Here is a 26,669-nt window from a genome sequence, read left to right on the forward strand (position 1 = left end):
AAGCAGATGATTTTTTCCTCCATCAGATGAAAAAAGGGGGCTGTGAAAAGATTATATAAGACAGGGGAAATTGACGCACCTTGAGGAACCCCATAGCTAACTAAAAGGTTTGGCAACTGCTTGTTTACTGCAGACACGCATGCTCCTCAACCCCAGAAAGGACTGCATCCAGTCCTTTGCTAATGTGCTGAAATTAGCTAAATGTTGTAGTCTGTCCAGGAGAAGTGGATGGTCCACTAAATCGAATGCCAATGATAAATCCAGGGACATCAATAACATTGTTTTACCCTCATTAATGTTGGTCATCATGTTCGATTTTAGTTCTAAGAGGGCTGATTCTGTGCTGAAACTGAGCCGAAATCCTGATTGTGCTGCGTTCAAGATAGGTTCAGAATAGGTTGGTCGTAGAAGTTGATCATAGGCCTCTCTGTCCATAATCATAACGGAGAATTGGAAATGGGTCTATAGTTTGTTGCATTTTTTGGATCCAGGTTTGATTTTTTTCAACAGAGGGGTAACCCAAGACCCTTCAGTCTCGTGGGAACCTTGCCCTCCTTAAATGAGGCAAAAAACGATCCTCGTTATAGAACTAATAAAGAGCTCCGAACATGCTTCAATGGCTGTGGCTGGGAACTGATCTCTTTTACAAACAGAGGGCTTGAGTTTAGCCAAAGTAATACACAGTTCATCCTCCGATATACTCCTAAAGTCAAACTTAGGGAGGACAGGCAGAGTAATGGATGGTTGATCTTGGACCGCCTTATAAGGGTCTATAGCTTGTAGGTTTATAATTTGGGTGCTACCATTTTTTATTTTAGTAGTTTTAGCAATCATACCATATTTTATTTGCTTTTATTTGCTTACACCACTATCTTTAATAATGGATTCTAGCAAATATTTCCTTCGAGTCATGTTAGGCAGTTTGGATAGTCCATCATATGAATCCTTTTCAGCTTTTATAACTGCCATTTTGAATGTATTGACTGCGCCTAAATAGGCAAGTCTGTCCTCTTCCTTCTTCGTATTTTTCCATTGGTAGAAGGTTTTCCTCTTTTCTACTCTTAGTTTTTTTAACTCCTCCGAGAACCAGGAGTTTTTTACATGATTGCCAACCCGCCTATTTTTCAGCGGGGCTATTTCATTGATGGCCTTAGCTAAGGTTTTCAAAAAAGATTCAGTCAGTCCATCCACATTCTCAGGAGAGGGTACGACTGGTCGATCTAAAGGTATGATCCAATCTATCAGAGATACTTGGCTCACCCTCCTCAGATTTCTTGACTTGACCCATTTTTGATTAGGCAAAGTCAATGTCCTCAAAGGTATGCTATCAACCTCAAATTCCATAAACGTGTGGTCCGACCAAGGGCAAAATGAAATGTCAGGATCATCAATTTTTAAATTGGATGAGAAAACCCAATCCAATATGTGGCCCTTGGCATGTGTGGGTATATGTACATGTTGTGAGAAACCAATACATTTCATAAAACTATCCAACTCCGTAGCCATTAGGTCTTTTGTATCATTCCTCCAAAGATTAATGCCACCCATGATTAGCCATTTGCCCCTTTTTAAATTGGGATAAAACAAGGCTATTGAGTTGTGTGATAAAATCGGCATAGTGTTAGGGGGACGATACATTAATAATACATTCATAGTCGTGGATGTGTCAGTTCTAATTTTAAAACAACGATTCACACGCATCAGGGCCTTGGATGTCTTTATTCCAAATCTCCAAGGAAATTTTGTAAATTATGGCAACCCCACCGCAGGCCTGGTTCACCCTATTGGCACAAAAAACCTTATAGCCATTGGCGGCCGCCAGTGCCAATGATGGGCCTGAAGTCTCAGGAAGCCACGTTTCAGTTAGAGCGCAGACATCTAGGTCATTGTCCAATATATAGTATAGTTCTTCTACTGCGTGCTTCAATATGGATCTGGTGTTAAGTAAGAAGAAACGGAGGGGCTTAAAATCCTTCCTTTTGATGTTAAGAGTTGTTCCTAAGATCATTCAGGTGGCGATTTTAGGCTAGATCATTAACCAGTATGGGGGTGGTCATGTCTGGTATCGGTAGTGAAACTACTTGAGTTTCTTCTAGATCTTGTACCGTTACTAGAGATGTGTTCATGTCGGTACACTCAACAGCTTCCTTGGTGGTCAACCCTTCCGAGGACCCTTCAAGGATGTCTCCAGCCCCAGGTCTGACATTATATAGCGAAATCTCATTAAGTGTATCCTTAGTATATGAAGTTACTGTTTTTCTGGAAACCGGAACAGTTTTGTCCTTGCCAAATATGGTTCTGGCTACGACTATAGCCGCTAGTACTTCCCCAATGCCCATTATACACAACTTTATTTCATTTTTGTATTTTTAGAGCGCACTACAGCCCTCAGGCATCGAGGCGCTATGAGAAGGCTTAGGAAGGCTTGATTCAGGGTTACATGAATGCGGCTCCAGCAGAAATACTTGATACAGAAGCTAGTTGCAACAGTGCACATTATCATAATCAGGTAAAATAGCAGTGAACATTTTCAATAGAGGTTACACAACACATGGGACAGTACATTGTTAGACAAGTCTAGTTTTGATGGCCTTCCTGAAAGTCGCATAGGAGTCAATCCCTCAATTGGAAGGGGAAGGGAGTTCCAATAAGTGGCCGCCATGTTGGGGAAGCTTGTACCGCCCGCTCGCACGCTGCGGGTGGGAGGTACAATGATTCTGTTAGTATAGGCCGCTCTGGGGGGGCCTGGAAGGAGTGTGGAGGCTGATTCATTGAGCTAGGTAAGGTGGTGTACGACTGTGCAGGCTCTTGTGCCCCAGGGCAAGTGCTTTGAAGGTAATTCTCTCCTTGACTGGGAAGCCAGTGGACCTTCCTCCTGACCTTGGAAATGTGGTCACGTCTTGAGATGCCAGTTGCAGCCCTGAGGGCAAAAGATTCCTGGCTCTTCCTCTTCCGGCCCTTCACGGATTGCCACAGACCGCTTGGTGGTCTTGCGCAGGCGCTGTCGCGCCTGGTATGCAAATTAAGAGGCGCAAGACTCGCAAAGCGGCCCGGGCTATTTAGTCCACTAATCACAGAGTGTCGGCTGCTTTAAAACCCTCTAACCAGGATGCAGACTCAGACTCTGACAAAAGTAAATAACAAGGAGGGAGGAGCAAGGTACAATGGGATTTGGAGCCGTCGGAGAGCAGCTAACTAAATGCAAGGAATACGCACAATAGGAACACAGGCTAAAAAGAGGCTAAAAACTAAGGACGGAGCAGCAAGAGTTAAAAAGCAATCAGCACAAATTTAAAGAAAAAAGTGCATCCTAACGCCAAAATGCACGGTAAGAAGTAAAATGCAGTCTAAAATACAAATGAAGAGCTAACCTCTTCTTTGTGTATTTGTGAAAGATTTTATGTAAACCAAGTCACAATAAAGACATTTTCAGAAGAGTCTGGGATTGACTGCCAAACCTCTGTGACCCTCTATTATAAATGTTGAAATGCATGAGAGAGAACACAATAATAATAATCATTTTCATTTACATAGCGCTACAAACCCTCAGGCATCTGAGCGCTGCTTATTATTACCCAAGGCGTGCAGCGCACACAATCACGCTAGCAATAACCTCTTAACCCGTGCAGAACCCTACTTAAGTATAGATAGAGCTTATACCTTACATTACCGAATATATTATTTTCAAGTTCTGTGTGTCCCCTCCTTCAAATCTACAGTACCACCATGCAAGGGACTTTGAAAGCATGGTTGTTAACGAACCAAAGCAGCCAAAAGGTTAAATAAATCCTTGGTTGCATTTCTGTTACTGTTATGCATCATTTGTAGAGTGTTCATATGCCATTAGCGTAGGCTTTAAGCCAGCCATGAGTTCTGAAGGACAACAGTTTAACATTGTCTAATAAATAACATTGAGAGGAAAGCATGTAAGGCATATAACGCATGCAAGACATCAATGGCATGAAGGCATAAAGCATGGAATTCGGAGACCAGGGGGGCATTGGAAGCACAGGCAACAGGGATGGCATGAGACGAATGGAAGGCATAGGGTCAAGGAAGTAAAAGGCCTGAAAGGTATTCAAATCAAATGGGTCATGGAAGGCATAGGAGGCACTGAGGTCACAAAAACATGAGTTATATAAATCATGGTGATATATAGTTTAGTGATTGCGTCAAAATTCCATCTAGACTGCAATACTATTGTTTATGATCAAGAACCATCTCCTTCTTTGGAATCAAGTCCATACATATTGGATACTAACGCCGTACTATGAATTGTGTACCTCTCCCTCTTGGTTGGAGGTAAAAGTTGGTACTAAAATATGAGATATTGCACCTCATAATCGGACCGTACCTAGATCACAGGGTATCCCTATGGAATCCAGCATGCAATAATACTGCTAGACCCATAATCAGGTGGGTCGCATCAACCGGATGTCTATAAATACAGCCCGTTTGTTTACGGTTTCATATAATGTGGGCCTAAATGCCGATTCCATGTCTAAACCTGAGCTTTTAGGCTACAGGAAAATCAAAATACTCTGCATGGCACTTTTGCAATAGACACTTTTCAGTCATAGATAAAACTGTATTTGGTGACAGATAAGGAAAACCAGGCACATATTAACTGCCAACCCCCTTGCCCACGGTAAAACAGTGCTTGCAACTCTGCATCAGTCGCTGCTCTTATACTAGGATTACTTGCGCACTTGTCCGTTTGTGCTTACATTCTATAACAGGTATAGATCCTTCCAATGTGTTTATATGACCGCCACCTATTTTACCTCATAGTTATCTGCGATGAAAGGAAACTGCTCGGGTTGCAGGAACTGCGTCTTCGGGATGTCCAGGCCATCTTCACCATAGAGAAACTGCACCACGCTTCCATCGCTATCCCGCACTGTAAGGTCATACTGCACCACCAGTCCTTCCAAGTGTTTTATGATGCATCTGAAGAAAAATGGTTTGGTTTAAGAGTAGGAAGTCAAAGCACTTTGAGCCCCTTCCTGCCAGAAACAAGACAAGCTTCGATGTCATAGAATGTACTTCAGGAGCCCACCACCCTGTACTGGTTCACACCAGCTATGATAATAACATTGTGAGACCATAGGAGAAGTTACAAACACAATCTACATCAGCATGGGTGGAATCAATATCTCTCTCTCTCTTTCTTTCTCTCTCTCTCACTTCTGAAACAACTAGTGGAAATGTGTACAAAAGAACATGAGGTGTGGGTTGCTTGAATGGAACCTTACTCCGATACAAGAAAATGAGTGATCCTATGTAAAACTAGGTTTCCAGACCTACCCTTCAACTAAACCAACTGGTGCATTCTGGGTAAAGTAGTGTTTGTTTCAATTCAACCAAATTAAGTAACACATGACAACAATTTGAAAAGGTACTGTCGAGGGCTGAAGAAGTGGTACCGCAGAGACATGGAGCCATATGGTGCCCTACAATGTATAAATGCACTTAAAGAAAAAAAACCTGGCTGGTGAAGCCGAAAGAAGGAGGTCAAGCCTTTAAATACAAGTCTATCAAAAGCTAAACAGACTAAAATAAAAAAATGACATTTGGAAAAGAGGTAATTTAGCCCTCTAACTATCCAACACCCAAAGTCCACCGATAAGCAAGGTTCTTGGGGCAAGAATGTAACATTTAATCTGGACCTAGACTGTACATTGTATGCTTTTCTTGGTGATACACGGCACATATTTCTGTCATGAAGTATTCTACACTCTGTTTATTAATACTTTGTTAATGGATTTAAGCAGACTTGCACCATGGGACAGTTAGTCATTAGTAGGAGAGGCGGGGTCATGGGTAGTCTGATTTCAAGCTCCTAGCATCTTCGGCCTCTAGGCTCAATGGTATGGGGTATGCTTTTCACACCCTACTAATCACTAAATCTCTCGTGTCCAACTTGATAAAAAAATGTACGTCTTTGCTCTCTCATCACAAAACAGGCAAACTACCTAACCTACCGTTGATTTTTTGTATTCTTGGTTGTAAACGTCCTTGTTTGCAACAATCTCAATATATGTGATATTATTTTGGTTTTGATTATTTCGATTTGTGATAAGGTTAGGAATTTGTGAATGTTGGGACTTTTTTTGCTGCTTTCGTTCCATAGATATATATGGACCCCCTCCTGTTTCTGTTTTAGTTTTAAACCTAAACTGACTTTTGAATGTAAGTAAATCCTTCATGCTTTACTTACCTTGTTAAGCTGCTCTATTTTGGAGTCAGTGATCAGCCCCTGTGAATATCAGTGCAGAGGGACTCTGTCCCCTATTATTAAATTCCATGTTGTTTTTCAGCTGCATACATCACTTAACAGTGAAGTGAGGTGGGTTACTTTTTATCAATTTTTCTTTTGTTTGCGTACATGATGCTTCCAAGACAGGCTGGTGGCAGCGGATATTTACCTACCATGTTTTTTTTACTTTTCTCGCATGCCCCTTTGCATTTGACCACAGAATAGCATTAAGAGTACTATATATTCTTAAATGGCCGTGCCACGCGTTTTGGCCCTGTACTTTGGCCATCTTGCCCTTTGTTCTTCTTCCTGCCCTCTCAGGAACAGATATAGCATATAAGGTAAACGCTTTCTGGGAAAAGCCTTGGCGGTATGCGTTTCCAGTAGGATGTGGGGGCTTGGATAGACTACATCCTGGTCAGAATGCATCTGTTATTGGTCAGATGTGGTGGTGACTGTAGGCTGTCCATGAATGAACATCCCCTGCCAGTTTTAATAATGCAGATCCTTAACATTGGTGTGCTTGGGGGGCAACTCCAGCTCACATCTAGTTTAAAAGGAGCACTCCTACAGCCATTCTTCAGAACGTATTTGGAGCCAAGACACCTGTGAAGAGGAGCATCATACTGAAGACCCATGGATCGTTGTTGCTGCCAAACAACATTGCCTACAGCTAGGATAGGCCAAGGAAGGGATCCTTGACCTGGCTACCACCAACCAAAGTCAAGAAAAAGAGAGATAAGGGCAGGATTTTACACCCATGTAACCCTATGAGGACAAGGGGGTGGGGGAAAGAAACGGGTATGTTAACTTATCCCCCTGACTCAGATTGCTCTAGACCACTGCTGAGGTTCCAGAATCTGTAGGGGACGCACTCATCTGTGAGTGTTTCAGTCAAGAAATGCCAATGGGTGCTGACGTCACTTTAAGACCTGGGATTAAACACCCTGACAAAGAAAAGATTTTTTTACATTTTTTTAATTTAATTTTATTTGCATTTTTAAAGCGCGCAACGTCCTTCGAGTAGGCGACCTCAGGACAGCTCCAGGAAACAAAAAAGACAGATTGCAACGTGAGTTAACATGATCAGGCGGCGACAGGTGATTTTAAAGCAGCGAACAAAGGAGCAGGTCCTGCATGGCTTCAGTTGAAGCAAGAAGTTCCTAGGATGCACTTGTAATGACGATGGCTGCAGAGAGGTAGCCCAGGAGAGAGTTGGCCAGTCTACTGGTTTGTCCAGGGAATCTTCTGAGGGCTCAGAAGGTACAGATCCTCGAGCAAGGGTCGAGACTGGTTGTTCCCACCGGTCAGGCAGAAGAGCAGGGTTTCACCAGGACCTCACTGAAGCTGGTGCTGTCATCCGCAGGCTGCTCTTCTTTGTAGGGGTCTTGGCTCCAACAATCATCTGTGGAATAGCTGAAGGAGTATTCATTTTATCCAAGATCTGGACTGTAAGCTTGCACAGGTCCCAATGGTAACAATCTTCACCATTCAAACTACCAGTAGCTATCCAATCATGGATAGCCACTGGCCCCACAACCTGCCCAGCAACAGACAATCAGGCACCAGGATGTGGACTTGGACAGATAATCCCAGCCCCCACCTCTGGCACACACACATATTGCCCATCAGCCTTTGAAAGCAGGAGCTTTCCCTGGGAAAAGGCATTCCACGTAAGGCAATTTTGGCTCAGAGGGAAGGAAGAAGGCCAAAGAGCAACATGGTGAAAGGACTGACATAAATCCTGTGGCACGGCCAAATTACAGTGCTAGCAACTCTTAATATCCACTGCCACCAGCCCATTCTGCACACTTTGTATTTGTAACCCAGAAAGTTACAAAAGAAAAAGATATGAGACAAAGTATCCTAACCGCACTTCACTTGTGTGAAGGTGTAAAAATACAAAAAATTCCTAAGAGAGACATTGGGCCTCATTACAAGTACGGCGGTGTGGGGAATAAACAGTGGTAATGCAGTGGTAACTATTAGAACTGCATTAACGCTGCATTACGGCACCACCGTACTGTAACATTGACGTTAAGGTGGGGGACTTCTGCCACCTTACTGCCAAAAAAAATCAAAGTTGACGCAATAACTGGCAATGGTAATTTCGCCGAAAACCCAATGGAGTCCCAGGGACTCCAATACATGGCAACTAACACCACCTACCACCACTTGCAATCCAGCGTTAATTCTGCTGGATCAAGTGGCGTTAACAGTAAACCCGTTTGGTAGTATACCACCAAAAGGTTTTTTACCTACCTCCAGAAAGTCAGAAAAGGGTTTAAGACAAAGCACAAAAAAAAGAAAGGGTATTCCATATAAGTCAAAAAATCCAGCAGAACTGAGTGTAGGCAGAGGGCCTCCCCTAGATATTCCAAACACAAAGGGGCTGGTCTAGAGGAGCCTACCAATCATAAAATGTTATTTAAAGAAAAGGTATTGGTGATCACACAACAAACACACAACCAGGACCACCAACACAGGATGTGAAATGGCCAGCTTAGTGTCGGGAACTGGTCCTGAATTTTAAATGTCCAAGGAGGGTGAATGGCTAGGTTCAAAGTGAGAATCAACTGTGCACAACCGTTTTAGGCCTGTCTCATGGTTACCCTAGACCAGGTGTCTCACCTGTGGATCTCCAGATTTTTTCGACTACGACTCATTTTCTCTCACCATTGTCTATTCGGTCTAGAACCGAATAGACAATAATATGACAAATAAATAGACAAAAATATGGTGCGCAAAAGATTGCAGACAACTGCTCTATCAGAGATGGCCCAAAAACAAAAGGGCAGAGAACAGGACTTAAAAAAAAAATACATTTGTATCCCAAAGCCTACAATAAAGGTACATTGGGCTACTAATGGGTAAGTCAGCTTACACCCTTGGTGAAGGGGCAAAACTAAATTACAACTGCCATCAGACGGCTCCTTTTAACAAATGTGGAGATTCAATAACCCTACGATCAAACTGGGGAGATTTATGGGCTTTCATGGGACCATATACTCAAAAAAGGTTTACAGTAGAAGGGGGTCTTTAGCAAAAGTCCACCTGGTGACAAAAAAAGGTCAGATATCCAACGAATAAGAGGGGAAAAGCAAAATGTTTCTGGGTCCCTAAAAAGAGGTCTTCCGAATCCCCCAAATCAGGAATTCTGCCCAAACATGAAGCAACTGCAGGTCTCGGGCTGGAGGGGTGCAGTATCTGCCCCCACCCCACCCCTCCTGGAAGGGAGCCTGCATGGAGGAAAAATCGAAATGTCCATGAATGAGTAAGTACCCTGTCCCTCTATCCTGCTCTGGCCGAACCACAAGGATTATGGTCACATTGTATTGTCTCAAAAGTTAAACATTCTCACTTTAAAGAAATTATAGGAACGGGTGGGAAAACATACACAAGATTCAGGTGCCATTCCATAACTATGTTACCACTGAGAAATCCTCTCATGGGACATTCCGTTGGGCAGAATTGGGGAACTTGTTGTTTGGACTGGAGGCATTCGGATTCATGCAAGGCTGACACTTCATTTTGTGAAGATGGTCGCTCCATCACCTATTGAATAAACTCCTGCCTGTGGCAAGTTGCTGAATGTCTTCTAAGAATGTCTGCCAGGACGCTCTCCTTTCCTGTCCGATGAGACAGAGAAAAGGAGACCAGTTCACTCAGAGCACAGAAACCAGATATTGCGTCTCTGCACAAGACAAGAAAGTCAACCTCACCATTTTGATTGGCATAATGCCTGTCAGATTCTGCACACATTTTGACCAGATGTTTGGAAGTAAAGCCGTCAAGGCACATTTGATAGCTCTCAAAATCATAAGCAGTTTCCGCAAGTGGCTAAACAGCCTCAGATGACTCATCAGCAAACATGCATCCAAACAGGGCCAAAACATCCTGTCTGATTAACTTTATACACATATAGTGTTCCTATGGTTCTCTTGACACTCCCATTTAGGGTACAACTATAGGACTTACATATAGCCAAACACTATACAACAGATTATTTTTTTTATATACCTATTTTGTTTCTGTTTTAGTATTTTAATTACTTCTTTGTATCAAAAATATCAAAATAAACACATTAACATTACTTAATCCATACAGAAATCGGTGCATATTACATAAATAACTCAATGAATAATACAATTCATGTTCCTAAAAATTCAGTGCACATTACACTTAATTATTCTTCTCTCGCATCCAAATCATACAAACCATTACTAACTGCACATTCGTCCAAGATGTTTCTTTCCTTACATTCTGATTTAAAACTGTATCTTAGGAAATTCTTCAGGGACCCATTGTGTTACATCCACCATCTCCTATTTAACAATGGCTTATGTTAGATAGAATAATCTGATTAATGTCAGGCTCTTTTCTGGAAATGTTTAACTTGGCAACACTTCCTGTTTCTTCTTAGTTACATCAGTGCAGGATCAATTATGGAGGTACCCTCTGGGAGCAACATGCAACAAGGACATTTTATTTAATTTAAAACATGAGCAGATTATTCTTATTATAATCACACTATTAGCACTCCTAAAGTGCATGAGGAAGACTAATTCCCTATCGTTCAATGGGAAGAAAACAACGTGTGCAGACTCACCCTACAAATACATTGCAGCTAAAATATATTATGAGTTAATGTTAATCCTAATGTTAAAGGATATTTGTACCGTGCACTAGCACCACCGGAGTGGTCCCCTGGAGCTCTGGTGGTTCTGAAAAAGGGAGGGCGGGAGGTGAGTTAGTGGGACTAAGCCGGAAAAGTGCAAGAGAGCAGTGATGTTCTGTTGGCAGCCTCAACCCGGTAACTCCATTGGTTGGGCTTGGGGTGTTTTCCGGTCGGTAGTCGTCATGTGCCGTTGTGCAAGTCTATGTGTGGTTCGTTTTGTTGTTCCAGTGTAGTGAAGTTTGTGCGGATTGCTGTGTAATAGGCTTGATGTTGTGTTTGGTTAGAGTATGAGAGGTGTATGCAGAGGGGTGAAATTGTTATTGGATTGGTTAATTGGGCAAATGCTAACAATCACAATTCTGAGTGTGGCATATGCTGACCTTCACAATCCCATCTAGTTCTGACGCTGGCTAATGTTCACGATTACGTCTAGATGTGACGCTGGCTAATGTTCATGATTACGTCTAGGTGTGGTATATGTCAATAATCATAATTCCATCTAAGTGTGGCACATGCTGATCTTCACGATCCCATCTAGTTCCGACGCCGGCTAATGTTCACGATTACTTCCAGGTGTGGCACATGTCAACATTCACAATTCCATCTCAGTGTGGCACATGCTAATAATCACAATTCCATCTAAGTGTGGCATATGCTAACATTCATAAACCTATCTAGGTGTGACGCAGGCTAAAGTTCAGAATTCCTTCTAAGTGTGGCACATGCTAACATTCAGAATCCTATCTAGATGTGATGCATGCTAAATTTCACAATTCCATCTAAGTGTGATATGATATGATATGAAAGGGAATAGTTTCTTACCTGTAACTCCATTTCTCCAGCATTGGTATCTTTCATGGATTCACATGCTTAGAATATTCCCCGTCGTCAGGCTGGGAATCCTCTAAGTTATATAGACCTTTTCCATAGGAAAACTTCCGACACTTTTGTGTCATATCTACGTCATTTTGGGCCGCGTACGGCGCGTCACTAGGACGTAGAGGTATAAATAGCCCGCCCCGCGGCAACCTCAGATTTCGACCCCCAAAAGAAGTATGGGGGGATCTCTGGTTTGCATGCGTATGGGAGGCTGGCGGGCGCATGTGAATCCCTGAAAGATACCAATGCTGGTGAAATGGAGTTACAGGTAAGACACTATTCCCTTCTCCAGCATTGGATCTTTCATGGATTCACATGCTTAGAATAGATTATATAGCAGTATCCCCCAACATTGGAGGTGTGTGTGCAAACCAATATCACAGTAACCATAATGCATATTTATCATGGTAAAACATCACATTACAGTATGTTAACAGTGAAAACACCACACTTAAAAGTACATTAGCCGAAGGATGTGACCCCTTAATTGGGGCTTACCTTATTGAAACAGGTGCTGTAGGACTGCACGACCCATCTGTGTATCCTCAGCATGTTGCTGTTCGAGGCAATAATGCCGGGTAAACGTGTGTGGTACCGAACAGGAAGCCGCCTGGCAGATATCTCCCAGCGGAATACCAGACCACAATGCCGTCGAAGAAGTGGATCTCGTCGAATGGGTCCTTAGACGCTTCTCCAGCGGTTTTCCGGCTTTTGAGTGACAAAAGGAAATAGCAGACGACACCCATCGGGCTAGTCCTTGTTTCGAGATCGGTTTACCTTTAGCCGAAGGGCCATTAGCCACAAATAGTTGTCTCGTGTCTCTGAAGCTTTGAGTGCGATGGAGGTAACATTTTAAAGCTCTTTTCACGTCCAATGTATGGAGAGTCTTCTCCGCAACCGACGAAGGTGTTGGAAAAAACGTCGGCAGCACTATAGAAGAGTGCTTATGGAACACGGTAGGCACTTTAGGAATGAAATGAGGATTAGTAGCCAAGACGACTTTATTATTGAAAAACCTCAAGTACGGTGGATCGATCACTAAAGCTTGTATTTCTGACAGTCGTCGAGCCGAAGTAATAGCCACCAGAAAAGCCAGTTTCCACGACAAAAATTTCAATGATGACGATGACATCGGCTCAAAAGGGGGCTTCATCAGCGCTGCCAGAACCAGGTTAAGACTCCAGTTTGGAGGAAACTTCTTCGTGGGAGGAAAGGTCTGGAACAATCCTTTAAGGAAATGTTTAATCAGCTGGTCACTAAATAACAGAGTTGAATGTCTCTTCCGAGTAAATCTCGAAATGGCAGCCAGATGCACTTTTATGGATGAAACAGACAAGCCTTCTTGAGCTAGGAGCAGCAAGTATGGTAGAAGCTGTTCCGGTGTGATATTAAGCTGGACCAAACCTGGTTGACCTGCGCACCATATGCAGAATCTCTTCCATTTGTATGAATATGAAGCGTTCATGGACGGCGCCCTCGCCGCTTGCAAAATGCGACGACAGTCCGCTGGAATCTCTAACGTACCAAACTCGGAGAAATCAGGAACCAGGCTGTCAGACTGAGGCTGTCGGGGTCGTGATGCCAAACAACCCCTTTCTCCTGAGACAGAAGGTTTGGGATTTTCTGGAACCTCATTGGTTCTGCTCCTGAAAGATGGAGTAGATCGGAGAACCACACTTGTCTGGCCCAGTACGGGGCCACCAGGATCATCCGACATGGATATCTGTGGATCCATTGCAGCGTCCGACGTATGAGCGGAAACGGGGGAAAGGCATACAGAAACTTGTCCCTCCACGGGAAAGAGAACGCTTCCCCTAGTGAGTCTTGCTGTGGCCACCTGCTCACGTATTGTGAGCATTTTTTGTTGTCTCTCGTCGCAAAGAGATCGAGGGCCGGATGCCCCATTTCTCGAAGACACGGTGTAGGTGTTGGTCGTTCAGTTCCCATTCGTGTAGTCGATTCATCTCCCTGCTGAGAGAGTCTGCTTGCATGTTTTTGACTCCTGGCAAGTGGAACGCCAATGGATATATCTTCTGTTGAAGGGCCCAATGCCAGATCTCCTGGGCTTCGGTCGACAGAGTTCTGGAGCGAGTTCCTCCCTGTTTCCTTAGATAAAACATTGTTGTTGTGTTGTCTGTCATAATCCGTACAACTGATCCCTTTATCCGTGGAAGAAAGGATTTCAAGGCCCAACGCACCGCCCTTAATTCCAGCACATTGATATGAAGGCCGGACTCCTCCGATGACCAACGACCCTGAACTTGTAGGGAGTCCAAATGAGCTCCCCATCCAGGTAGAGACGCATCTGTCACCACTGTCATCTGGAACACCGGTTCCAGCAAGGGCATTCCCTTTGTCAGATTTATGGAAATTCTCCACCATTGAAGCGCCTGTACGAGTTTGCTGTTGATGGTCAATTTGTCCGACCAACGCCCACGACTCTGTGCCCATCGATCCGCCAAGAATTCCTGAATCGGTCTCATGGATTAAGGGTATGCAGGACGACATGGTCCCCAGTAGGGACATGTACCTTCGCACTGACACTCTGGTGTCGACTTTCGAATCCGATGCTTTTTGCTGCAGTTTCAGAACCCTTTAGACGGATGGCTTTACCAGTCCTGACTGCGTCTGGAACTCCGCCCCCAGAAAGACCAAGGTCCTTGATGGCGATAAGGAGGACTTTTCGAAGTTTATTGCGAAGCCCAAACGTTGTAGGAGGCCCATGGTGGCATTCAGACTTTCCTGTGCCCTTTCCGGAGACAATCCCCTCACCAGCCAATCGTCCAGATAAGGGTACACATGATGACCTTCTTTCCTTAACCAGCTGCTACTGGAGCCAGACATTTGGTGAACGTCCTGGGAGATGATTTCAGTCCAAACGGTAGGACCTTAAACTGATAGTGGGTTCGTCCGACGACGAACCGTAGAAATCTTTTGTGTCGTTGACGAATCGGGATATGGAAGTATGCGTCCTGAAGGTCTAGCAACGACAAATAATCTCCTGGTTGTATCGAACGGATCACTTCTTGGAGCGTAAGCATCTTGAATTTTAGGTTGTTGAGCAGTTTGTTGAGAGCTCGTAGATCTAGAATGGGACGCCATTTTCCATTGGGTTTCTTGACGACAAAGTAACGGGAATACACTCCCTGTCCTCTTTCTGCCACCGGGACCAGTTCTATAGCCCCTTTCTGCAGCATAAGCGCCACCTCTTGCATTAGTATTTGAAGGTCGGGCTGCGTCGAGACCACCGGTGGAATACGTGGTGGCTTGCCCTTGAACTGTAGAGAATGGCCCAGATGTATCGTGTCCAAAACCCATTGGTCTGTTGTTATGCGCGCCCACTCGTCGACGTGATGAGACACCCTGCCCCCCCAGGACGTTCTGTAAGTTGTCATTGTTGGCTTTTGGCCTGTTTATCCTTTGTCGACGAGGAGTAGGCGCCTCGTCGTCTGGAGGTTTGGTAATCTCTGTTTTTACGAGTAGCCTGGGCTGCACGTCTGTAGCCTTGGGAAGAGTAGGAGGGTCTGCTGAAACCTCGGTCTCTAGATGATCCAAACCGGGAGTTACCTGATGCTCCTCTGAAGGGACGAAAGGAACGAAAATTCCTACCACTTTGAAGGGCTCCAAGGGAACGAGCCGTGTCAGAATCTTCTTTCATGCCCTTCAAGGCTTCATTCACTTTCTCCCCGAAAAGATATTCTCCTTCGCACAGCATATCCATTACTTTATATTGTACCTCCGGTCTGAACGTCGTGCACTTAAACCAGGCTTGCCTTCGTAACACTACGCCATTGTTGATTTGCTTAAAGCCTGATTCCGCCAGGTCGACAGCAATGTTGATGTAATGATTGGAAGCCTCTTCTCCCTCACGTACGAGCAGCATGGCAGATTTCCTGTGTTCCTCCGGGAGATGGTCCAAGATAGGAGCCAGCCGATGCCACATCTCCCTATCATACCTGGCCCTAATAGCCAGGGAGTTGGCTGCTTTAACAGTAGTAGCTCCAACCGATAGCACTTTCTTCCCAAAAGCATCTTGTCTCCTGGCCAGAGAGCTACAGGGAAGGAGGGAGTGGGTGTGCCAATGAGTAGAATCTCAGTCTTACTGGCATTAAGGCAGAGGTCGTTGGCGGCACACCATTCCTGGATGGCAGACAGACAGCCAGAGATGAGGGAAGGACAGGAGGAGGAGGCCGAGGGTAGCCTGAAAATGAGCTGGGTATCATCCACATAGCACTGAAAGTTGGGACAGAGAGCGGCGATGCGGGGGGCAAGGAGTGCCAGGTATTAGTTGAACAGCAACAGTGGCACATGCTAACATTCAGAATCCTATCTAGATGCGACGCAGGCTAAAGTTCAGAATTTCATCTAAGTGTGGCACTTGTTAACATTGACAAGTATGTTACTATGCAATGCAGGGCAACATTTACAATCCTGTCATGAATAGATTCAGGCTGGTGGTAACACATCTTTCTAAGTATGCATAGTGTAAGTATATGGCAGTATATGTTATGGAAAGGTAAGGTAGAGTGGCAGGGGCTTTCTGGAGTAGACTAATTGCTCTACATCCCACCCATGCCACACTTAAAGTTTTTGTTGATGTCTGTTAACTGCTGGTTTCACTGGCTTCCCCTGCGGACACCTGAAGCCACTCTCTGGAGCCGCCAATGTAGGAGCCGCCCTTGGCCTTGAGCCCTTAGCCGAAGGGGCTGCCGGGTAGAGGGCTGCCCTGGAGAGGTCCCTTATGACCTTGATGAACAGCCAATCACGGGCAGTGGGCTGGCTGGGAGGCGGGAGGGAAGTGGAAACAAACATGGAAGGGGAAAGGGGTGTAGGCAAGGCCCAGGGTCCCAAAGCAGGAAAGAGGGGCCCAGGAGGGTCGGCTCTCAAGTGTCCTCACCTGGCAGCACCTGAATGGAAAAGGTGCTCCAGGGCTGCAGTTACGGCTAGGCTTGCATGCTGCTGTTGGAATTGGCCAATCACGGCCTGTGAGGCGGGAAGGAGGGATCGAAGTGGAAACAAACACGGAAGGGGACAGGGGTGCAGGCAAGGCCCAGGGTCCCTAAGCAGGCCCAAAAAAACAGGAAAGAGAGGCCCAGGAGTGAGTGCGGAGTGTGATTATAATACGAATAATCAGCTCACATATTAAATTAAATAAAATTTGAAGACTGAGGTACTACGTTTTTTCAATTTCAAGGGTTTTGATACGCTATACCTCCCCACCACCCGTAATTCAGTATTTCTTTCTCGTATCATTTGTTATCAATATCTGTTCTTGAGCTACGCAACATCGGGTTGATCAAGTATTTCATCTTTTTTTGTGTCCACTAGATATTAAAGGATTTGTGACGAGGAAGAATGAGGTGGGGTTAGTGGGAGACTGTGATGAGGAAGACTGAAGTTGTGCAGTTGGGGACTGACGAAAAAGGGTGAGGTGGGGTAGTTAGGAACTGTAACAAGGAAGAGTGATGAGGAATAACAAGGCGTGGTTAGTGGGGGCCTGCGAGAAGGAAGATTGAGTTGGTAGTAGTGTGGTACTGAAACAAGGAAGAGTGACGTGGTGATACTAGGTTCTGTGATCTACAGAACATTAAATCATCCCTACTTCACTGATGAAAAAATATACCTTACCCATTATAAACACAGAACTCCTTTTAAGGTCTACCTGTAAATATAAACTTTAAAATAAAAAAAAAAAATACTCTTATCGAAGTACTGGGATGAGGAAGAGTTACATGTTGCTAGAGATCGAGATTCATGAACAGTATCTATAAAAATATGAGAAAACACTGTATGAATTGAATGTTATTCAGATGTAGCGAAAACACTACTCCTAATATATGAAATACTTGCTTTCTGTTATTTATGTCCACTTTAACCACTCATCATAAATCTAGATCTAATACCCATACAGACCTCTTATTCGTCCCAATACTTTATTGGATTGCGAATTCAATATAGGAACAACAAATATTTTCCCAGCACACTTCCGAATTACATACACATTTCAAAATATTGCCTATTTTCATTAGTCATTATTCTCCAATCACATGTGCACGAGTGTTATATGTATTGTTTAGGTTTTATGTCTCAGTGTTGAGAATTAACAAAATAAGGATCGGGATTAAGACACTATGTGAATTGAGAACCAGACAAAATAATGTTTTCAAAGTTTTCCTTGTTTCTACCCAAAACCCATCGAGAACTTATAATATTACAAACTATTCAGACATTACTCAGACGAGGAAGAGTAGATTGAGCAACAATGCTACAAAATTCTTAAATCAAAATGCTCTACCACTCTTGTAGTGCAAGAGCCACATATACACCAAATGAAATAAAAACTGTCTCTTAATATTACAATAACTTTATTTTATGTGAAGGGAGATTGTAAACACTACAAAAAACATTGATAATTGCACTCACTTTACAACTTATCCAGACCAGGACTGCAATACTTGTCCTTGGCCTCAAGCTCAGGGATAGTATCTATCCAGCTCTGAAATCTCTTCACTGGCTCCCCGTGGCTGCAAGGATCAATGTCAAGACTCTCTGCATTGTCCACAAGGCGTTCTGGGGCCTGGGAACGCTCTACCTCCAACTTTCTCTTCCAAAATGTCTTCCTTCTCGAGCTCTCCGCTTACCCACCTCCAACTCTGAGGGTCAGACGCTTCTCCAAGCAGAGTGTTGGGGGCAGATCTAGCTACTCGGCTGGGGCCTCCCTCTGGAACAGCTTCCCTGCCTCTCAAACTTGTGCAGAATCACCTCCGGTTTTGGAAGCAACCCAAGACCTTCCTTTTCACTTCCACGTTCTCGCTTCATCTCCCCTGCTGATGCACCTGACTGATCCGCGCAAAGGCCACCCTCTGAACTCGGGCCCAGGCTCATGCATGTCCAGTTGCCCTCGCACTGCCTCAGGGCACTCCAGCACTTTATGGTCTGTATCTGCAACTCTACAGTCCCTCCTCTTTGCACTTCTGAGGAGCCACCTGTTGGCTGCACTTTTGAATTAACTGCACTTCCCCCTTCCCCTCCACACTTTGCACTTCTTCCATTCCCTCCTCCCCGCATTTGTGAGATCTGAATGACACAAGGCCTAGTACGTCTGGCATTTTGTACTTCTTTTGTTTCCCCCTCCTTGCCTTGTCGCGCCTAGAAACACTGGTGTACAAGCGCGTTATAAAATGCCAAATCATACCATATATATCACTGTAAAAATGCAGAAAAAACTCAATTTTGCTTAACTTCGTGATTCAAACCACAATGTGAGCAGCACTAAAATTCAACATTTTATTCCCAAATTGAGATTCATCACAATATACATACAAGGAAAAACACATAAAACGTTTGTAAAAATAAGTATTTGCCACACCTAATAAACAACCAAATTGGCACTTAACATTTTGAAAAATCCATAAAATAAAAAGAATTAAAACAGACTTATTTGTTTTCGAATCGTGATTCACATGTACGAAAGGGTCTGCAAACGGATTGGCCTAAGGGCATGTGCACAGTATGAACTTTGAAGGCCGATTGGTTCATAGACACACAGATTGCGAACTACAGTGCAAACTGTTTGTCCAAAGAACACTTTACCCTATCCAAACCTTTCCGCTGTGTGTTCTCCCTTTGTTGTACTTTGTTTACTGTTGGTTTGTTTGTTTTTTATTCGTTTTGGGGGGTTTTACTCCATTTTTAAGGATTTTTCATTGTTTTGGTTTAAATTTTTGTTTCTTTTTCATTTGATTTTTCTTTTAGATTGTTTTCTAAGGATGGAGCCACAGCATCCTGTGGCACCCGCCAGCCATTAAGAGATCAACCTCGTCACTGTCCCTGAAGACCCGGGTGACGTTGAACGGGTATAGCAGCCAGATCCAACCAAGAAGTATCGCTCTGCAGGAGTGTCACACCTTCCCTGTGCTGGCAGTATTTCAAGGTCCCTAAAGACACCCCACTTTCGAATGTTGAAAAGGGACAGTGCACATTTTTGTGCCGAGGTGCGCAGAAGAGGATTCTCTATGGTTCCTGCGCAGAGCCTGGGCACGACAGCATTTAACAACCTCCCGATTGGTTACCACTGGCGGCAAGTGGACGAACATTTCAGGACCATGTTTTGCCAATAGGCATCCGCCTTGGTTGCAATGCCCTGCAACCCACCATCGGACGTGCAATACCACAGCCCGTAGAGGAAGCAGAACCACCACCAACTGCATCATCTTTAGGACCTCTCCCATCGACTTCATCTGGTGTCAATGATGGGAATGTCTCCTCTGCTGCCCCTGCGCTGGACCCTCCACACTAAAGCAGGTATCCAGTAGGTGGCATTACAACTGCAGGAAGTGCTACCTGCTGATAGCAATGAATGCAATCCCTTTTGAGGAAATTGAGGACCCATCTTTCCCAACTCTGCTCCCTCCTCCTCACATCCCCTCTTTAACCCCACAACAGTTATTTTCCAACCACCATAAAAGTTTTAAAAAAATCTATACTGGGGGTGTGTGGGTTTAACATTAAGCACCACAGCAACATGCTATCCCTACTGGTAACAGCCTACTCCCCGAGTTAAAGGCACAAATGAACCACAAGCGTCCCTTAACGCAGGCAGTGGTACCCTTATCGGCAGTCTCGGCTGCGGATTATATCGCCATTGACAATTGTGTAGTTTTCTACGCAGGTGCTCAGCATCTCTAATGGAAGAAAAAAAGGCACTTACCTTGTAGTGCACTTCGGCGCTATGCCCTAGTTCTCAAAATCCATTTTCTCTGTTGATGACTGATGTCAACAGTGCAACAGACTTCTGAAGGTACAGCCACACCACAAGGTCATATAAATATATATATATTTTTTTTGTAATTTTTTTTTTTTGTAATCACCCCTAGAGCCCACATAAGAAACTACATTGGTGCCAAGAGGTTGGTGTGGAGATGGAGCGGAAGGATGCACAGGGGCAGGGGGAGCTAACCAGCAGCACTCAGACTGCTCGTAACGCAGGCTTATACCAGAGAATACAGTCCGCGTTCTGAAGCATTGTGATTAGCTATCGCCGCCTTTCAGGGACATAATGGAAAAAAAGAAAGCCCTACCATTAACTAATGCAACAACGCTGTCCAATCCTCCTGAACTCTATTTCATATAAGCATAACAAAGTTAACAAAACACCATCAACTTCTAATATACAAATATACAATCTGAATAGAGAATCGCAGTTCTCGAACCAATACTCATACATCTTTTACTTTTGGAAAATAAACTTTTATAAAATAAACTCTCGATCTCATTTGATAATTCACCTTTTATACATGGTATACTCTTCATTAGTCTAGTCTTATGAATCGAGAAATCATGTGAAATATTGTGGATTCATCTCTGAGCCTACTGCTCCTTTCCCAAAACTGACAACACTTCTCTACCTCCTTTATACCCCTCACATCCACAAAACCAAACATTAAACAATCCTAAAATCAACTAAACTCTGTTCTTGAGTGCGATACTATATTATGGTAGAAGAAAAGAGCCAAGCAGACAATCTATACTATCAATTTCCTGTTTACCCTAGCTCCCACCTCTTTTACACGTTCTACATTCTCACTATGTTTTATGCATGAATTATTTTATTCCGTCTTAATGAGAGGCTGTATTGCAACCAGGATGTTATGACCAGATTCCTTATTTCCTTAAGAATTTTCCACAAAATGAAAGCCTATACAACCAAGCAGAATACATCCACAGAAGGAAAATGTTAACAATAACTAAAAACATAACACATGGCAAAATCTAGTCCATTAGAATTTGGCTAGGAATGAGTACTTACCGCTGAAGATATCCAGATCGACTTGTTTTGACAGCTGTGTCTACAAGACCTTCCCTCCCAGCCATGCAGTGAAAGAAGAATTCCTAAAACACATATATACATAAACATCAGGGCAAATTATTGCTTTATAATTGCATACTTTTTGTGAAAGACCATGCCTTCACAACAGAGGAGGATGCTACATGTATTGTGGTACATTTCTGGAAATCTATCAATGCTCCCCTAGTTCTCATAAAATAAAAAGATACCATCCTGCAAAATATTGCAAAAGACGCTTGCATTCTGGAAGAACTCTGATTAAAAGGCCACGTAGATGGTATGAACTTGTTTATGCTTACAATGTACACTCTATTATGGTGAACAGGGAAGACACAGAGGTTACCCAAACTCAGGCAAGGTATGGTAGCAGAGTGGCAAGGCATAATCTCAGGAAGGGTGTAGGGCTACAATGAGTCCACACAGAGCACCAGCAATAATTCAAGTTAGACAGGTAAGTATATAAAAATACAATTATTCATTAGGCATTTAGTTTACATACTAAGTAGTGTGAGACAGGCATGGTATTAAGAGAGACACAGACTCAAATATGTTAGTTTCAAAACCTGTATTTACTAAGGTTCCTGGGTTGGTGTAATGCATATATGGCCCCAACACTAAAGGGATGGTCCCCTTAACTGATATTTCTAAGGGCCATCGAAGTCTGAAAGTCCAAAGTAAAAATCTGTCTGTGTCCAGACCTATCCTTGCCCTCACTCTGATAAAAATGTGTTAGGAAGATGCTTAAAAGAAAAATATAATGGTTCAACAGAAAATAGGAAACCAAGTTTTGTTTCAGGTTGTCTCACCAGGTGTAGGTTGGTCAGTTTCACAAAAAATGAGTTCAATCGAAACAAGGCTGTTGATAAGACCGTCTCCACAGTTGTTGCAGTAGACTCAAAGACGTTCAACGTCTCAAGTTCCTCAGGATTCACTTCCCCAAGCTTTAACTCTTCCAAGTTCAAAACATAAACAAAAGAAATATACACTGTTCCTCTTAAAGCTTCTCTGGGTTCCCTACTCCAAGCTTCAGTTCATTCAGTATTACAAAATAGGTATTCCACTTTGTTAGGACTCTCAGGATTCTGTAAGGAAGGCATGGTATCAACAGTAAAACAGACACAAGTTCAAGGGTGTTTATTGAACTTTCACAACGGTGTGAAAAACGCCCATCTAAATCTACAGGTGGGAGCAAGCTACGACCATCAAAAAATAATAATGCAGTCTTGTCAAAATAAAAGGGCCTAGACAAAAAAAACTATTGCCAATCCTTACCGCTAATTTACAAATAGCGTGGGCTAATGTTCATCGAAAAGAAAGACGTGTTCACAAAATGAGAGGTCAGTGTGTTCGGGCCGTTGGCCTCCCATCCCCACTTTTTCAGCCGGGGCAAGGCGGTTCACTCGAGCAAAGCACACAAACTGGCTTCTTCGACACAAGGATGCAGTTCTATTTCCAGTCACAGGGCCTTCTGTGCCCAAGTCTCTTTTCTCATCAAGGTCTCTTGATTCAGAGGACCTGATGTACATAAAATAAGACCCAGTTCTTTTCTTTTTACAGTTATTCAACTCGGGTGCTTCACCCTGGATCTCGCTCAGCCGGGATCAGATCCCACTGCTACAAAGGTCAGAGAATATTTGTTTTCTCGGGTGACTCATGGTTCACCCCGGATCCCCCTCAGTCAGTCTCAGATTGTTCCCTTTTTCAATTATAATCCCTCAGCTGGGCCCGGACCAATTCTAGTTCACCTTGGTTAATCGAAGACTTTCGAATGTCCACAGGATTTAGTTTGACCCGTTGCAGGACCACTTCGATACAAACTTCTGTTTTACAATACAGTTGCCATTCAGTTGGCTACCTAACAGAGACCTTCGCATGAGCACCCACGTGGCGCTTGACCACTCCGTATGCGCTATCTCACTTGGCCTCCCAACGTTCATTCACTCACATGAGTTTCACACACACTGTTCTCTTTGTATTTCTTCATACAATGTTGCTGCTTGCAATCTTGGTTCAAACACAAGCTGGTTTGGTATCAGTCTCTCCGACTCACTGGCTGTGCTGTCTTTACTGGCATTGCTTTGTTGTAGGAGTCAAGGACAGTACCACAGCAGCAATCGCTCCTCCCCACCGTTGTTATCGATGCGGGAGAGCCGGAGGTACCTTTGGTGCACAGTGTAGGTTTGTTCAGCTTTAGTTCCCGGTCTAGGGATTCTTACTTTCCAAGGTTCATGAAAGTAACCCTTGGAACCCTCTCTGGTCTCGCCGTCTTTCTCCTTGTATTAAACTTCCCATCTTGGAACTGCTGTTTCCTTGTAGGCTTTTCCTCTCTCAGTGTGTGCTTTCGTGCTCCGCCTTTTATCTGAGTGGGGAAGTGTGATGAAGTCAGGTGCGTGCAATGATCAGTATTTGCCTGACCCTGCCTGACAACTGTATTGGGACATGTCAGGTATATGGCTCTGGTGTTAGTCCGTTGTCGCTCACGGTGAACTGTCTGTGAGAAAGTGTTAGTGTTGGAAAAGAGGCGGGGTTGAGTTCCTAGGAATCTTATCTGGTAGGATGGGGAAAAGGTGTTACAGGGAAGGGGATACAGCGTCTCACCATCCGGAACCCCACTTCCACTCCCCGAAGACCCCACATCCAGGTGATCCTCCCGCAATGGTCCAGCCATAGAAACAGGATCCAAAAGCGATGGCTGTGTCCTGGCCACCGGGATGACCGATCCCCGGGGACTAGCGGGTGAGACACCTTCTGGTTTCTCAATTCCCTTCCCAAAGCTTAGGCCTCTTTTGGATTCAAACACACATTCAGCTTAGGCCTCTCAGGGTTCCCTTCCCTGCGATAGGCCCCTTTTGGTTTCAAACACACATGTAGTGTACCCAAAATCCCTCACATATCGAAGTCCCTCAGATTGTATTTTTTCTGCCGTGAGGGAGCCTTATGACTATTGTGAGTGAGTACAGAAAAGAGAGAAAGTAGTAAGATGTCTATGTTCCTTCTAACCAAGCAGGGCGGAAGTGTGGGCGCATGTGAATCTAAGCAGATACAATCATCAGAAATGCTTTTACGGTAAGTAATGCATGTCTTCTGATGCTTGTTAATCTAATTAGAATCACATGCTGCGCAGAGACTAGCAAGCAGTACCCAGAGTTGGAGTGGGTTGTGAGAAGGAACAGTAGTGAAAAGATGTCTTAGTGCTGCTTGTCCCACCTGAGAATCAGACCTAGAATGAGTGTCTAGGCAATAGTGTTTTGTAAAGGTGTACAGAACTCTAGGCTGCCGCTTTGCAAATGGACTCTAGGGGAACATTTGCAATGAATGTTATGGAAGCCTCAGTGCCTAGAGTAGAATGCGCTCTCGGCTTGAAGGGCAGTTCTCCCTTAGCAAGAGTGTAACAGAGTGTGATGCATTTGACAATCCACCTTGAGATTGCTGATTTAGAGACAGGATCCCCTTCTCTACCAGCTGCCACTGAAACGAAAAATTGGTTTGTCTTTCTCAGTGGTTTAGTTCTGTCCAGATAAAACATGACGGCCCTACGCACATTTAATGTGTGTAGGCGTCTTTCGGCCTTGTTAGTAGGGTTCTGGAAGAAAGTAGGCATTCTATTGATTGATTCACATGGAACTTGGGAGATAAATTTAGGTGCAAATCGAGGGTAAGTGCGCAGAACCACCTTATGTCTGTGAACTGTAATGAAAGGGTCTAGAACTGAAAGGGCCTGTAGTTCACTAAACCTTCTTATAGAAGTGATAGCCACTAGGAAGGCTGTATTATAGGTAAGATCTTTGAGACTTGCCTTATGCATAGGCTCAAATGGAGACCCTATAAGTCTGGTAAATACCACTATCTGGGAACTGTATTTGAAATGGGGGGATGAATCCTCTTGACCCCTTCCATGAAAGCCTTAATAACTGGTATCTTCCACCACAACACCTTCTGTTGTGATGTAGTGTAGGCTGAGAGAGCAGCCAAGTGAACCTTAAGGGAATTAAAAACCAGGCCTGAGTGAAGTAAGTGAGTCAGGTACAATACAATGTGAGTAGGGGAGCAGTCAATGGGATTGACGCCCTTGGCATTGCACCAGATAAAGCGTTTCCATATACTGGAATAGCAATATCGGGTGCTAGGTTTTCTCGCTTCCTTAAGTATGTCCATGCATCTCTGAGGGAGTTGCAGGTGTCTGAACTCTATGACCTCAGGAGCCAGGCTGCTAAGTTCAATGTTTGCGGGCATGGGTGAAGTGTCTCCCCTTTGTCCTGAGACAACATGTTGTACGTGCAAGATAGTTTCACTGGGGGAGATAGAGACCTCTCCATCAGATGAGCGAATCAGGATTGGCGGGCCCACATGGCGCCCACCAATATCATGGGGACTGGTTCCTAGTGCATCTTGTGCACTATCCTGTTAAGTAGGGGCATCGGGGGGTGGGGGGGAGCGTAAACAAATTTCCCTTACCATGTGGTCCAGAGTCCCTTCCCCTTAGAGCAGTTCTGGGGGTACCGGGAGGCGTAGTCTTGGCATTGAGCGTTAGCCAAAGTTGCGAACAAGTGGATCTCTGGGAAGCTCCATTCTGCGAAAACGGTGGAGACGATGTCTTTGTGTAATTGCCATTCGTGCTCCATGGGTAGTGGGAAATCTCTGCTGAGTACGTCTGCCAGAAGATTGAGTTCCCCTGGAACATGTTGCGACAAGAGGAACATGTTGTGTTTGATAGCCCACTTCCAAATGTTCTGGGACAGTTTAGACAGCGCTGGAGACTGAGTGCCCCTCTGTTTGTTCAGATAGTACCTGGCAGTGGTGCTGTCTGTGAGGATCAGGACCGTCTTCCCTTGCAGTTGCGTCTGAAAGGCTTTCAATGCTTTCAATACTGATAACATTTCCAATAGATTATGTGGTGGGATGCTATGTCTGACGACCAAACTCTGTGCGCTGTTTGTTGAAGCAAGTGAGCTCCCCACCCTGTGAGAGGTCTGTAGTGAGAGTGGCCTCCACTGCGGGGTGGTGAA

The 26,669-nt window shown here is 44.2% G+C and overlaps 1 protein-coding gene across 1 annotated transcript in view; it reads right to left on the minus strand.

Moving 5' to 3' along the window:
• Window positions 1-26,669, minus strand: part of POLR1A (RNA polymerase I subunit A) — a 1,786,762-nt gene that overhangs the window by 550,545 nt on the left and 1,209,548 nt on the right. Inside the window, exons 21-22 of the mRNA XM_069632173.1 lie at window positions 21,625-21,707; window positions 4,785-4,950 (exon numbers count right to left, since the gene is read on the minus strand). Of these exons, the coding sequence (XP_069488274.1) occupies window positions 4,785-4,950; window positions 21,625-21,707 (249 nt within the window). The remainder of the gene's footprint in view (window positions 1-4,784; window positions 4,951-21,624; window positions 21,708-26,669) is intronic.

The sequence above is a fragment of the Ambystoma mexicanum genome, chromosome 6q (assembly GCF_040938575.1).
Source record: "Ambystoma mexicanum isolate Mex_15411 chromosome 6q, UKY_AmexF1_1, whole genome shotgun sequence".
NCBI classification, from domain to species: domain Eukaryota; kingdom Metazoa; phylum Chordata; class Amphibia; order Caudata; family Ambystomatidae; genus Ambystoma; species Ambystoma mexicanum.